The 14,296-nt window shown below is 43.6% G+C and overlaps 1 protein-coding gene across 1 annotated transcript; it reads right to left on the reverse strand.

Moving 5' to 3' along the window:
- Positions 1-2,090: 2,090 nt before the first annotated feature.
- DCLRE1C (DNA cross-link repair 1C) lies at positions 2,091-14,205 on the reverse strand. Its single transcript, XM_032207988.1, has 14 exons — positions 14,088-14,205; positions 13,839-13,890; positions 12,352-12,436; positions 10,441-10,500; positions 10,053-10,108; positions 9,323-9,424; positions 9,018-9,090; positions 8,708-8,848; positions 8,472-8,573; positions 7,889-8,025; positions 7,669-7,723; positions 6,549-6,637; positions 5,625-5,725; positions 2,091-4,449 (listed from the first exon to the last, which is right to left on the reverse strand). The coding sequence occupies exons 1-14, from the start codon at positions 14,194-14,196 to the stop codon at positions 3,461-3,463; spliced, it is 2,151 nt and encodes a 716-aa protein (XP_032063879.1). The 5' UTR covers positions 14,197-14,205; the 3' UTR covers positions 2,091-3,460.
- Positions 14,206-14,296: the final 91 nt, after the last annotated feature.

Genomic DNA, 14,296 nt, shown 5'->3' on the forward strand with positions numbered 1-14,296 from the left:
GATTATCTTAAAGTTGACTTGATCTGTTTGTAATGTATGCTAACTTTTGCTTGGCTTCAAAACACTGAAGAGCAGTCGAGTTAGGTTATGAGTGAAGTTCCAGCCAAGGTCCGGCGATGATCAAAGGGCTTTATTCTCATGGATTAAAACGCTTGTAAAACTTGCTTACAAATGGTGTAAATGTCGGTCGGGTCAGGCAGAATTATGTTGCTCCATAACTGGATGCGAGCTATGTATCATAGGTCAGCTAGTTGCCTTTATAAGGTGCGCTGCTGTTGGCTCAGGTGAATGAAGTCAAGTACCCAGCATATATCAGTTTACTTAATTAGTTAGAAAATGCCTTAAACTTCACATTAATTCCTAGCACTCCAAGAAGAGTGTTTCAAAGGATAATACAGGTTGGTTGTTGATGAAGAAGCACAGTTGCATTGGCACTGAACATCCAGCTCGTTGGCGGAAAGTGACATTTTTATATGCTACGAGGCATCAAAATCAGTTTGATGGTTGGGGTGAAGAGCGTAGGCCACCGAAAGTGCTCAGTTTTGTAGTCCACAATACAGAGATCTGCGTTGCAATCGATGTTTTATATTGTTCAATGGGGAAAGTTTGCTTAGATTTCAGAGTATCTGCCATTACCAGGCTCACCTGTATTCACACACCTGAATAAACACTGAATCTAGCTGATTTTTAAAATGCCGTTTCTCTCACCTTTTTTATTTCGGTGGAATGTGGAGCTTTAACGTTACCGAACTCTAGATGATCTTTTGTCATCTGGAACTCTGCTTTCTCTTGCATGTAGCCCAGGTCAGCTGTGCGTTCCATGTGGATGGAATCGGCCATCTCCAGCTGCTCAACCTGCTGCTGCCCACAGCATTTCCTGTCGGTGCAGGAGCAGCCGCGGCAAGAACTCGATTCCTTACCAAATCAGTCCCTCTGGCCTCTGCTGTGCGAGGCGACAGGACGGTCCGACACCCTTTTTGGCTATGTCTATGCCCAGTTGGATTTAAAGAATCACAAGTGAATGGATTTTGAAAGCTGAAGTCTTACTAGTTGTACTTGAGTTCAGTGTCTTTCTCCCAAGGCAGCGTGTGTTATCACCAGCATTGAAATACCGCTGATGTTCTCTAAGGATGTGTATGTTACCTCTTGTGCGACAAATAAAGGACCTTTAACTTACATCCTGGGAGGTAACAGTAGTTTGTATTTATTTGAAGTTAGTCCATGGATCCTGTTCCTAATTCAGAAGCTCGAACAGTGTTTATATTTACATATTCAGTGCATTTGGGATTGCAGTTGGTGAGTTAGCTTAGTGTTACACTGTGTCACTTTTAAAACTTGCTGTTCTTAGGAGTTCAGGGGGAAATTGGCCAAATGGGAAGAGAAGAAACTGATTTTCAAATTCCTAAGGAGTCTAAACCAGCCTAGCTTCTGCTTTTGTTTTGCTTTGTGGTCTGGTAGCATCGTCACGGCCACTAGGTCAGTTGTGTGCATGCACTTAGAGTCTGGTAACCTGTGCTCTATCCTCTAGCTTTTTGTTCTGTTTTCTTTTGTTTTTGTTTTTGTTTTGTTTTTTTGAGGTAGCAGAACTAATGCTGCAAGATCATCTGTAAGAAAGCTATTGTCTATTTATTTAATCTCAAAGTTAAGTCAATCCTTTGGTCATTTCTAATGTATGTTTTAGGACTGTGTACGTTAGAATATGCAGTTTGTAAGCTCAGGAACATTTTCTTCTCATAATGTGTGATCTCTAGTATTGCTATCTTCCTATAGGTTTTGATAAAAATAAATTAAATTTAGTTTTTCTCTTGTTGTTGTCATTCTTGAAAGAACAAAATAGGTTACCCTCTCAGCATGAGCTGGAACAGAACAGTTTGCTTTAGAGCTGCCCCCTCTCAATTCCCGTCTTTTAGCAGTGAAAGGACCGTAGCTGAGCACGCAGGAGGAAGTCATGTGTTTCCTTTTCGGTTTATGGCTTAGGGGAGCTGGTCTGAATTTGCAATATTGACTGGCCTAAAGCAGATGGGGTTCCTGTATGCTTAAGCACACTGGAAATGTGTTTTGCTGTTAAGGGAACGAGCCAACAGACAAGATTCTGCTCTGTATGACTTTATTCACAGAGGTAGATAGGTACAACAGCACTTTGGTTCCTTTTAACCTTGCTGAAAAGCAAAATAAAAATCTGTGCTTGGAATCTGTTACTAAATCCCAGGAACAGAGTGGGTAAGGGGACAGAGGAAAAACACAGGGATTCAAATAACCTTTAAGTCATACATCAATGATAGCAAATCTTCATAATTTTTTCCTATCCCTGTTCCCAGTAGCAGAATGCTGGCTGGTTTAATGTTCGTGGTTCAATAAAAATAGCAGAAAATTTGATGTACACAAAAGGGAAGGCTGTCACAATGGAAGTCTTTGATTCTTTAGGCTTTAAGAGCTCATAGAACACTCAGGTAACTTCTGGTGTTTAAGCATTTCTTCCTAGACATCGAAATTTAACAACCTGAAGCCACATTTCTGTTGTAGAAGCTAAGAATTTTGGCAAGAAGTTAGTTATGATGGCAAACGTGCATGGAGGACTTGTCTTACTTTAAAAAAAGAAATCTGAACATGACTGAGTTCAGTAACATGAATGGGATGTTGTGGAAAACGTGGAATTTAAGAGCCTTGAGTAACAGAGGTAACAGGTTGGCTTCTGCTGCTGTGATGTAGCTTCCAAAGCAAGCTACTTGTAGTGGCTTTGGAACCAAGCGCCTGGCATTTTATTTTTAGGTAGTTCTGGAAAACAACTGAGAGGGACTGATGACAAAGGGGTTGTAGTGAGTTAGATTTAAACCATAGGCAGTGGTGTGTGGTCCCTGCTCGCTTTAAAGGCAGAGCGGTTTGATTTAAAGAAATTACAAGAAAAAAAAAAAAAGCCAAAACTTTGCTCAGTCATTCTCTACTCAGTTCTGCAGTCCTTTAAAATGACTGCAGTGCAAAGTCGGGATTTCCTAAAGCCGCAGTGCAGCTCTTCACAGTATCTGCATGGCCATTCCTGGAAAATGCCACATTCTTCCCCCCCCTCCCAACCTCCCTCCAGTTAAAAATGTAGCATTGTATTAAAACCTGAGATTGCTTGCATAAAAGGCCAACTCTTAGAGCTCATGGTAAAAGTAAACACTAAATTTCATTTAGTGTCCCATCCTTACGTTTCTCTGTTCTATCTACCTACTTGCAGCCCTGCAAAATCAGCTTCAGGAGGTAGAAGGCTTTTATAGTCCCCTCTGGAAGTACTTTTTTAAAATACTTCATGGAAGGAACAACAAAAGTTACGGGGCTGCAGAATGGTATTTATGATAGTAATACTGAAAAATTGTATAAATTAGCATAAGTGCAAGTAGTAATTGGCACTAAAGAAGAATAATTTGGGGCTTAAATAAAAATGCCCCTATTCTTGTAATTTAATCTGTTCTACCTGGCTTCAGGAGGGTTTTCTCACTATGCTTTCCCCTGCTGCAAGCTTCTTGTACAGGCAGTACAGCTTGTCTGGTTGAGGTAACTCGGCATCGGGGGTCAAGGGAATTTCAAAGTCTGAGGAGCTCTGGGAGTCCCGCTTCAGTTCCAGATTGGGAGCTCTACAAGTGTCAGGTGTTTCCACCAGCACCTCCTGAACGTGAGCAGCGCCAGCTTCTGCTTCTTTCTCTGAGTCTTTGCTTTTCAAGTCACAGGTGACATCGGAGGCACCAGACCTGTTCTGCCCCGGTGCCTTCCAGCTGCTGTTGTCAGCTTGACTCTCCTTGGCAGCCTCATGTGGCACAGGAACCATCCTGCTCCCGGCTCTGCTGAAGCAGCTGAAGTCAGCAGCATTCCTCTCCTGGGAGGTGATGAGCACCGTGTCCATCTGGCTGTCCCAGCCCTGGCTGCCCCAGCCCTGACTGCCCTGCTCCGAGATGTGCGTTGACTGAGAGGAGTTCTGGGAGGAGATGTGCGTGGAGTCGCTCACCCCATCCGAATCGCTGAAAAGGGACTGGGACCCACCAGCACCTGCTGAGGACGGGAAGTTGTCCTCGTTTTCAGAGCTCTCATCCAGCCTGTCACACTTAAAAAACGTATCCCAGCGCGGGACGTCAGCTTTAGGCTCCTGCTGGTCGCCAGGTACACCATTGCAATTTGCTGTTGAAGTGGCATCTGACTCCTGGGGAAGAACTTGAGCTGTATTTTTTTCAGTATCTTCTTTGTCTTCTTCGTCATCGTCATCATCATCATCATCGTTTGACTCCTCACAGTCCATGAAGTCCACCTGGAGGGATGTATAAGTTAGGGGTGCTTTGTAGCTGTCTGTGCTCTCCTTCACGTTTCCTTCAGCATTTTCAGGCTGTGTTGTTTCAGATGGCCCGCTCTCTTCTCTCTGCTGCTTGGAAATCTTAGGCCTTGCAGAAGTGAGTTCTGTATCAAAGAGATCATCTTCATCTGTCAAGAGAAGAATTAGCAAAATTTTAGCAGAGGTTTCAATTTCTTTTTTTTTTTTTTTTTTTTTTTTGAGAGCAAAGTTTCAACGAAAAAAAATAATCATTTAATACAGAGAAAAAGTTCTTTAAGCCAGCTGGAGGCTTTGCAGGACATCAGTGACGTGTTTGCCCTGGCTCGCAGAGTGCCTTACAAACTACAGCAGTTAATTTTACCAGTTTGGTTTGGCATTACTCAAACACCACGTTACTGGGTTCCGTCAGGGCCTTCCTTGTTCATTGGAGGCCTTAATTTCTAGCATTCTACTGGAACTGTCACTACACTGGTAAAGAGGCTCTTATACACTGACCCTCAGAGGCAGTAATTATTTGCCAGGTCAGACACTTAAAAAAAGCAAAAACTAAATCCAATAGCAGCTAAAGAAAGCGGGTTGCATATTAACAAAATTCGTTCTGCTTGTTAGCACTTACAGACAGCACTGTCAGGGGGTTTGTTAGGATGAGGAGACGTTTAGTCTCAGCAGTAAGGGGGCTCTAGAGGTGTCAAACAACTGAAGGTACTGAAGAAGCCAGCGTTTCTTCCATGCTTTGAATAAAGGTTGACTCAAACATCAAGCAGAAGCTGACAGCTGGTGTCCCTGCCCCTGGCCTCCACGTGCATGCTGCAGATCCAACAGAGCCCTGATGGACGCTGATCTACATTCATGTATTCAGCCCCCTGCAGCAGGCCTGAAGCCATCCTCTAGTTCAGTGGCTTTCCAGAACCTCTACAGAGCACCCACTGCTGAAGCAACCATCATTAGTTAAAAAAGATATCAGGTGCGGAGAAGCCTGGTGCTTAAGATAATGAAGAGGAGCAATTCCTCTGAAATACCTCACTGTTCGTCCACAGCATGGGATATGATACAGGCAGAGTCAGAAAACAGCTTTATTAGGGATGGTGTAGGGCTGTGGAATGGAATCCTTCTAGAATGTACAAGGCTTTTAAGTACATTTTGAGATCACAAGCAAGCACGCTTTACTATCACCCTCCTGAATACTAAGTTCACTTCATTTACATTTCTCCTTTCTGTGTTTCTCTTGCTTTCTATACAGACTAGTGAATGCCGTGGCTTTTGGCACCTCTGTTTTGTCTTAGGCTTTCCTTTAAGGACAGAACCACCAGCAGAATTTTTTTACCTGTATCAGACGAGTCTCTTTTGTGGACTCTCTTCAGCGTTCCTAAGGGCTTGTACCTAGGTTCCATGTTTCTCCTGTACGATCTGCATAGCGGCTGTAATCTGAGGTGAATTAAGAAAAAATCAGTATTTAGAACTTGGCAGCTATTTTCAGGCACAAAAGTAAATATTTTGACACTGCTTCATGCCTTTCACAGGCACTGCGGCAGAAGCGTTAAAGCAAATGCAGCAACAGCTAGGGAAAATGTTAATACGTTGGTGAGCTTAGGCAGCTTAAAGGGAGAAAATGTGTCATTTCCAGGTATTTACCTTAAAACGTACACCATTTGGAAACTATCTTTTAGCCCCTTGCTTAGAGAAGGAAAGATGACAGGGTTCAAAATCTGACTGCAGGTTTATTCAGTTACTGTAAAGTGTCTCCTTTCCTATTAAGGAAGAAAACAAAAAGGAGCAAAGAAACAAGTCCTCGTTTTGTTCAGCCCGAGTGCCACCACAACTCTCCTACTCCATAAAAGCACTTGCTAAGCTGCCAGCATCTTTAGCAGCACAGGAGTACAGTCATGCCTGCAAACAGAGTAGGAGTTCAAGTGCCCAAAGGAATTAATTCTCTTTATAAGAAACTTCCCAGAAATAGCACTGACAAGTAGAAACAGGTGAAGAATGAAGTGAGGTGAACACAGGTGCCACCCAAATACAACGATCAGAAAAGCCTCTCTACGTAGCTGTGCCTAGTGTGTGGAATGCAAACTCTCAGACTCTGTTTTAGTGGTCAGAAAGAAATCTGCAGGACTGAATGTGGCAGGGAGGGAACTGAATTATCAGAAGAGTGAAGTAGAAGACATTGGCCTGCTTGAGAGGCTGGGATTCAGGAGAGTTGTCCTCAGAACAGGGACTAGGTGACCTCCCTTCACCAGCTGCCACTTACAGTTCCATAACTTTGTCTTCTGTCCCACCCACCGGCAGCACGTTGGGGTACACGTTCACTGGACAGATGTGTCGCAAGAAATCCTTAATCTAATTCAAAGAAGAGAAGCAGTTTCATGAGTTACACCAACAACAGTTTGGGTCATAAGCCAAACACTAAATGTAACAAAACCCTGGGTCTGAGAGTTTCTTGAAAATTGCATCTAAACATGTCAGCGCTTCACTCCAGCTGAGGTTCTACCAGTGCTGAGCACTGAACACAACTACGTGACTGCAGATTATGCTCCTATCTACACAGACCAGTACAACCCAACTATTTTTGCACGTCCAAGTCCGTTACAACATACTGCCCCACACATTCTGCCAGCAGAGCTGCTGTGCTTTATGTACTACTTAGCACCTCTACCCAGAGGTTATTCCGAACTCTAGGAAGATGACCCTCTTCTACAAGGCAGGGGAAATTCCAACAATTCACTTGGGTTCTTAAAAATGGGACCACCTTCCTAGAGCTCGAAATAATCTCCACTTTGTACACGCAAGGCTTTGTGACAGGTTGATTGGTGGCACTAATCCAGCTTCAGTTCAGCTTCTTATGAGAAAAGTACTTGAAGGACTGGATCGTCATGTTAAATGAAGGCGTGTGATTCTAGACAGGATGCTGCCAGGCCCGATTTCATTTTAGCCTTCAGCAAAGAAAGAGGAGTAACAGTGGCAGCTGTGATGGGAGAAAATTCTGCTTGAATGTGTGGACAGGGGAAAGCTGCCCAAAACTGAGTCACAGCAGACAACCAATGCACTGAAAAACCAAAATGCCAAGCTGTAAGCATTTAAGCTCACATTTTTAAGTTACAGAATAATCAAAACGGTTGTAGAGGTGACTGGTGCTTCAAGCAGAGAAAACAAAACTGGGTTTGTAGTCCTGCCCTACCTTAACATGTTCTTCTGCAGTCAGATTAAAACATTGCTAGTTTGGGATATCTCTGCCTCCAACATCCAGAACTTCGTATCTCATTAGGTAGTGTTTTGTGGGTTTTGTTTCTTTGTTTGTTTGGTTTTTGTTAATCATCACAGCATCCACTCCAGGTTAATCAGTGTCTACTTAGTACAACACGTATACAAACCTCACTGAATGAAGAGTGGAAAGAGAAACAAGCTCTGTATGTACTCTCCCCAGTCCTACAAAGAAAAAAAAGACAGGAGGTATATAAATTAGCTCGTTTTCAAGCTCAGTCATCAGGCAAGCATAACTTGCTCTTAAACAGCCCATTTTAAGATTCAGTTATACAAACCTCGGGCAAGACACACACCTGAAACAAGTTTCAGCACAGCCCAAACACTCACCTCACAATTACATTGGTTTTCTTGATCCTTTCTCCAAACCACATAGTGGAGGGTTTGATGCTAATTATGCGCAAGGGAGTTCCATTTTGGCATGTCATTCCACAGGGCAGTCTGTTCCCTCGAAAGTAGTCATCATCCTGCCAAATGCAACATCAAATTAAGTGTAATCCTGGCTTTTCCCCCCCAGAAATTAAGCAACGCAGTATCTAGCCAGACTGTATTTTTATTGTACTTCCAACTCTTTTGAACACTATATCTTTGCTGTCACCTCTTGCTTCCAGAGCTGACAAAGCAAATCACAAGAGCTGGTTTTGATATATTTGAAGGGATAACACCTGACTGATTTAACCTGCTGTTTATCTTACCTCATTTAACAATTTCTAAGTTTCAAATACAATTAAGCCATATGTAGTATCAGATAATATCTTTTCTAAAAACACACCTTAACCCACCAGTTGAAATTTTCATTCTCCTCTGCATTAAACAACCAGTTGGCCACAGCCTGCTGTAGAACAACAGCACCAGAACAACTGCAACCAGTTATTCCGAGAGGTTAGCAGAGGCTGTCCAAAATGATACGCACCCGAGGATGTCGACAGGCATGAATCTGAGTGTGCCGATCTGTTGTAACATGGCAGAGGATTTCTGGCATGTTTCTGAACATATCCAGCTTGTTCACGTGCACCTAAAAAAAAGGCAGTTTACTCTTGATTAGCTTGATGTATTTAGTGAACTGCAGCTAGAGGAACTATACAGGCGTGGTTCTGCTCTCAAAAAACGCTGATAGGTTTTAAAGAATTACTGGTATGGAAGCATTACCTTGATTCCAAGTTCCTCACTGAGGTTAATGAATAAATACTCATAACCATAAGCAGCTTTGCAATTCAGCCACACCACATGATAGCGACTCAGCGAGGTCCAGCTTCGCACTAACTCTAAGATCCCATTTAGACACTCCTCCTGAAAAGTTCAGAAAATATTGTGATTCGTCTTTGAAGATACTCCCAAAGCACCGTGATTTGATAGGCGAATGCCTAAAATGCCATTTTGTATTTTCAGGATTTACCTAAAGGGATGTTTAAATGATTAATTGCTTTTGGACCTCTCCTCTCACGGCTTGTTTACTTACCCTGCTTGGTATATGATAAAATTTGGGATCACAAAAAGTGGTGTCCAAATACACGCTCTGAATGTCCTTTACTCTAAAAGAGAGAAATGTGACATTGTGAGCAATGCATCACAGTATTAAGATGTATCACTTCCTCTCTTCAAAAGGTACAAGCTTGTCTTAATACACCATTTAAAAAATGAGGGGAAAAAAAATGACATTCACGAATTGTCCATGCCTGTATGATCTTTTGTTCTTTCTAAACCCCATGGATAGCCAAAGACTTTCCAAAAGTTGAATTAAAATGTGGATTCTTTTCCTCATACCTGGTCCCTGAATGCAAAAGCTCCATTCTGGCTGCTTCTCCTTTTGCAAGCCTGAAATCCCCCGTGTACAGCACAGTGCCATTTTCACCTTGAAACAAAAACCTGCAAACAGAAACACTCCAGTCAAACTCAACAACATAAAGCATTAACTGCCAGCTGTCAATTAGTTTCTTTTGCTTAGAGAAATCTGTGTGACTAAAATACGACATAATAGAAACACTGGGCTCAATTTTGTCCTAGACTGACTTCAAATAAAGCCAGTGATTCAGACTCAGCACATCTGGGACATGCCCAGTGTCAGAGCCCACAAAGGACAAAAGCCTCACAGATTCTGCAGGGGAAGCCCAGCTGTCTTCTGCACCCAAAGGAGTTTATTAGGCATCTGTACCAGGAAGTTGGGCAACTTGTTTTTGACATCTAGTAAGTACAGGCTTTATTTTAAACCACAGTTTTGTGCACCATTTTTAAGTGCAGCTGCAGTCAAGAAAGTTGTTTTTCAAGGCACAGGAAGAAGTGCTCTGCCCTAGCATGGTAACAACTGACTTCTGCGCGGACAGAAAAGCCCCGTGCAATCTGGGTTCTAACACTGACTGAAGCTGGTGGACCCTGTGGCTACAGTGCTAGTTAGGAAAGGAAGAAAAATAAATAAAGAGACACAACCACAACATTTATTGAGACTCCATAGGACAAATTTGCCAGCAGAGAATTTTAGAGTACTGGAAGGACGTACATGACTGATCCAGGACAGTGACCAGCTGGTAGAAGCGTCACCTCTATATCTTCTTTCTGGAAGAGAGGGGTTGGCGTTATTTTCACACTGCAGTGAGTATTGCTGGTACCTTCACTGACACGGTGAAAGCAACACATTGCTCTTCACAGGCAATGCAGCACTTGGCACTGGTTTGGAATGAAGAGAGAATGTTTCTTCACATTGCAACAAGCCCTGAGGAGCAACAACCATTCTGTCATGCCAGAAGAGGTGACAGCAGGTTGTAAGGTGCTCATGAGAGCCTGTCAGCCAGGAGACAGCACTGCTTCCTTGATTCCTGGTGAAAAAACATCTCGGGAAAAAAACTTGGGATGCTCTACAAAAGAAAGGAATTGTTTTCATAACTTACCTCACCAGAAGTTTCATCTACTAAAGAAATCTGAGTTGGAGTTTCAACTTCCAGTGCAACCTGTAGCAAAATGAACAAACGCGTTACATGACTTACTGAACATCTGGGTTCATGTTTAGGGCTAAGAATTCACTACACATACATTTTCAGCATGTACTGCGGCTAATTCTAAGCCTGTAAAATTGAGCTCACTTCTTTCTAGTAAATCATGGATTTCCATTCCCAGTGGAAAAAAAAATTATGTCAAAAAAATGAACTGGAGATATCATGATCAGTGCCTGTATGCTTACAAAAAGGAAAACCTGTTGGCCTATTTCAGAGCAAAAGCACAGTTTTCTCTGGCTGGATCATCTGCCTTGGTTTTGTATAACATTCAAGACATCCCAGTTCCAGAGCACACCAGTGGATTCACAAGACACCACGTCCCCATTCCAGATTTCTGAGCGGTTCCGAGAGATTCATTGAGCTGGTACTCACACTGAGCTCATAAAATTTGGCTTCTCCATGACAAACCACAATGCTTATTGAACAGACAACTACCTGGCTTTCTCCAAAACTTGCACATACACATCAAAAGCAATTTACACTAAGAATTCAAGCCATCAGCAAGAGTTGTCTTTTTAAATAATTTTATCATCTGCAATTTCTTTCTGAAGCTGAATAAACTCACGAGGTTGCTCTTAAGCCTGCATACTCAACATTTCTCAGTTATGCCCTAATTTCCTAATTCAGTGAAACAACCGCCAAGGTTTAGATCTAAACCGCCTGACAAATTCTTCACTGACAGTATACACGACAGTGTCTCCAGCAGATCTTCAGTAGTTTAGATTTTAAAGCCAGCAGCAGATTCAGAAAGCCTCTCATGTTACATGAACAAACACAGGTCAGACTAAATCGTAAAAACATTTGTCTGGAAGCTGATGTGATTGCTTCTTCAGTCTGAACATCAAATCAAATGGCTGCGGGATGTTCAGAGTCCTTCGTGCAGAGCCCAGAATCACGTTCGCTCCTCCAGAATAATTAAATCTTTCAGTCACTCGAGACTTTGTATAAAGGTAATCACGTTCTCCTCAGCCTCACAATTAAACGTATAGGAATCCCCTTTTTCTCTTTTTCTTCCTACCCGGACTCAGCTCCTAGGTAAGAAACTTGTAGGAGTTTCTTTGAATATGGAGCTTAACACCCACAATTATAAAAACTATAAGGCAACTCTGAGCCATAACTGCCCCAAGGAAAGAAGTTTCAGCTTGCCTGAAGTTCCTGAGCTGTCATTTGACTAGAAGACTCTCCTGTCCTTGCTTGGGGGACATCAAATCCTTACACTATGTGACGATGTACGTACACACAGTAGGACGTGAAAGGAATCGTGCTCAGTTTCAAAGCCTGCATCTGCAAAGGGAAGGAAATAACTAACTACATCCATCTAACTATAGATAAGCCACATCTACACACGACCACTGATAATTGGAAAGTTTGCTCCAAACAACTGAAATCAGGTAATTTGTTTCCTTAGCGATTTTACATCACTACAACATTTTCCTGCTAGAGATAATTTCATCTTCCGAAAAGTAGAAGGAAGATAACGTAACTGAAAGATTACACTCCAAATAATACAACACTTTAATGAAGCAACAGAGATGTAGAATACAGACAGGAGTAAAGAGACATGAGTAAGGTGAGGGAAAAGGATCAATTTTGTGGAGAGAAAAATAAAATTGAGCAGTAAACAACAATAAAACAATCCGACATAGCAGGCAGCGAGGGAAGTTCCTACTGGTGTAGGAACTTAAGAGCTGAAATAGTGTATCGAAACCAACATTAAGAAACCTTGAGGAAGGGAAGCTTCCTCTTTCCTGGAGCCATTGCTTGAAAACCATTAATCTAAAAATAAAGAATAAAAAAAATACTCACAATGTGATTCTCCCAGAACTTGTATTTCCAGTTAGTCAGCAGCAGTTCCTTAGTTACTGGAGAGCAATATAATTTAACTTTCAGGCTGAAAGGAGACAAGAAAGAAGCGTGCTTATTTGAAGTAGAGACAAGGAGCAACGATGAATTGGTACCTCACACCAAGTACACCAAAACATGCACACAGCTCCCTCTTTCCCCCAAAAAACCTAGAGAACAGCAAGCCTGCAGGAGCTGTTCTGCCCCTGCCTGATGTGGGACCAAGACGAATTGTTCTACCTTGCAGGGCTTTTCTTCAGCACAGCAGACACAAAATCTTACCCATGTGTGCCCACAGATGTGCATTTTTGGTACGTGGCCACGTGCACGTACACCTTTGCTGGTTTCCCAACCTACCAAGGTCTGATCCAGCCACATATGGGCTCCTTGAGACTTGGGGCAGCTAGCAGGCAGCACAACAGCATGCTTCCTACAAAGCTCCTGCTTTTGCACAGTGCACAGATAGAGCTGATGAGCAAAGAGAGATTACCTGTGTGCACGTGAGAAGATGCAACACCTACTCTAACAAATGTAACAGTGTCTGGGAACATGGCAAGGAACTGAAACTCAATTATCTGCAGGTTCAGATGTTAGACTGCTTTCAAGCCCACTGCTGGTCCCTGCCAACTAACTCATCCATGGAATTCATGGCTTCAGGAGATAGATAATCCCACTGAACAGGCAAAAAAAAAAAAAAAAAAAAAGTCCTCCTCTGTACAAGGACATTTATTAAAGCACTGCTCAGCTCCTGGTCCAAAAAGAGCAGTCAGAGCTCAAGAGGACCATGCTGTGATGGACCATCACAAGTGATGGAGCTCTCTGTAGTTTGTGATATCAAGTTTCTGGGGTGCAGACCTCAGTGGGAGTCAAGTGACCTCCAGTCACAGGCGATGTTTGGTTGGAAAACAAATCAAAACCCTTCATAGTTTAGCTTTTGGGAGTTGGTGAAAGAAATATGGGAAAATCTGAAGTTGTGCAAGGTGAATGTTTTCATGACAGTGCTTCAAGTTGAAGGAAGAATTGGGATCCAGAGCTGTGCCCCTTTGGAGCCTTCCCCCAGTGGCAAACGGGCTGCAGGCATTAAGCTGCCTACTTTTGTGTGGCGTAACCCTGAGGACAACAGCATTTAGTGGGCAAAGCGTTGACGTTAGTGCTTAAATCACTGATGTTCCACACATTTTGGTTAAACCGTTGATGTTTTGGCTGAAATATGTGAGAAATTAAGGATTTGAGAGGAGAAGGTCCCAGAACTCAGGAGACCTCCTCCAGCAAAGAGCCAGGCACCTCTTCGTGCCTCAAACTTTACTTTTTCCTCAAATAAAACATAAAATTCTGACAGGCCATGAGCCATCCTGTCAAAAATAATGACAATAATAATAATAATTCTCGCTGCCTTTCTTTCCAACCGCCGCCTCCCAAGCCCTGAGGGGGCCGTTCCCCTCGCGCCGTACCTGCTCTCCAGCCTCCTCTTCAGGGCGGACGCCCTCAGCCCCTTCATGTGATCTGCGGGGAAAGATGGCGGTCACAGGGGGCCGCCACAGGGACGGGCGGGAGTCGCCATGGAGACGGGCGGGAGGCGGGAGTTGCCATGGCGACGGGCGGGAGGCGGGAAAAGGGGTCGCCATGGAAACGGGCGGGAGGGGAAGGGGGGGGGTGTGCCGTCGCCATGGCGACGGTCGCGGCGGGGGCGCGGCGCTCACCCTTGTGGCAGTGTGACAGGAAATAGGCGCGCGCCCGCAGGTTGTCGCGGTCGAAGCGGTCGATGGACAGCGCCGGGTACTCGCGCAGCCGGCCCCCGAACCGGCTCATGGCGGCCGCTTCTTCTTCCGCCTTCTGGTCGTTAGTCCCGCCTCCTCCCCAGCTCTCGGCCAATAGGAAAGATGGTTCCGCCTCCCTCCGCGCGCTCGGC

The sequence above is a fragment of the Aythya fuligula genome, chromosome 1 (assembly GCF_009819795.1).
Source record: "Aythya fuligula isolate bAytFul2 chromosome 1, bAytFul2.pri, whole genome shotgun sequence".
Classification (NCBI taxonomy): Eukaryota; Metazoa; Chordata; class Aves; order Anseriformes; family Anatidae; genus Aythya; species Aythya fuligula.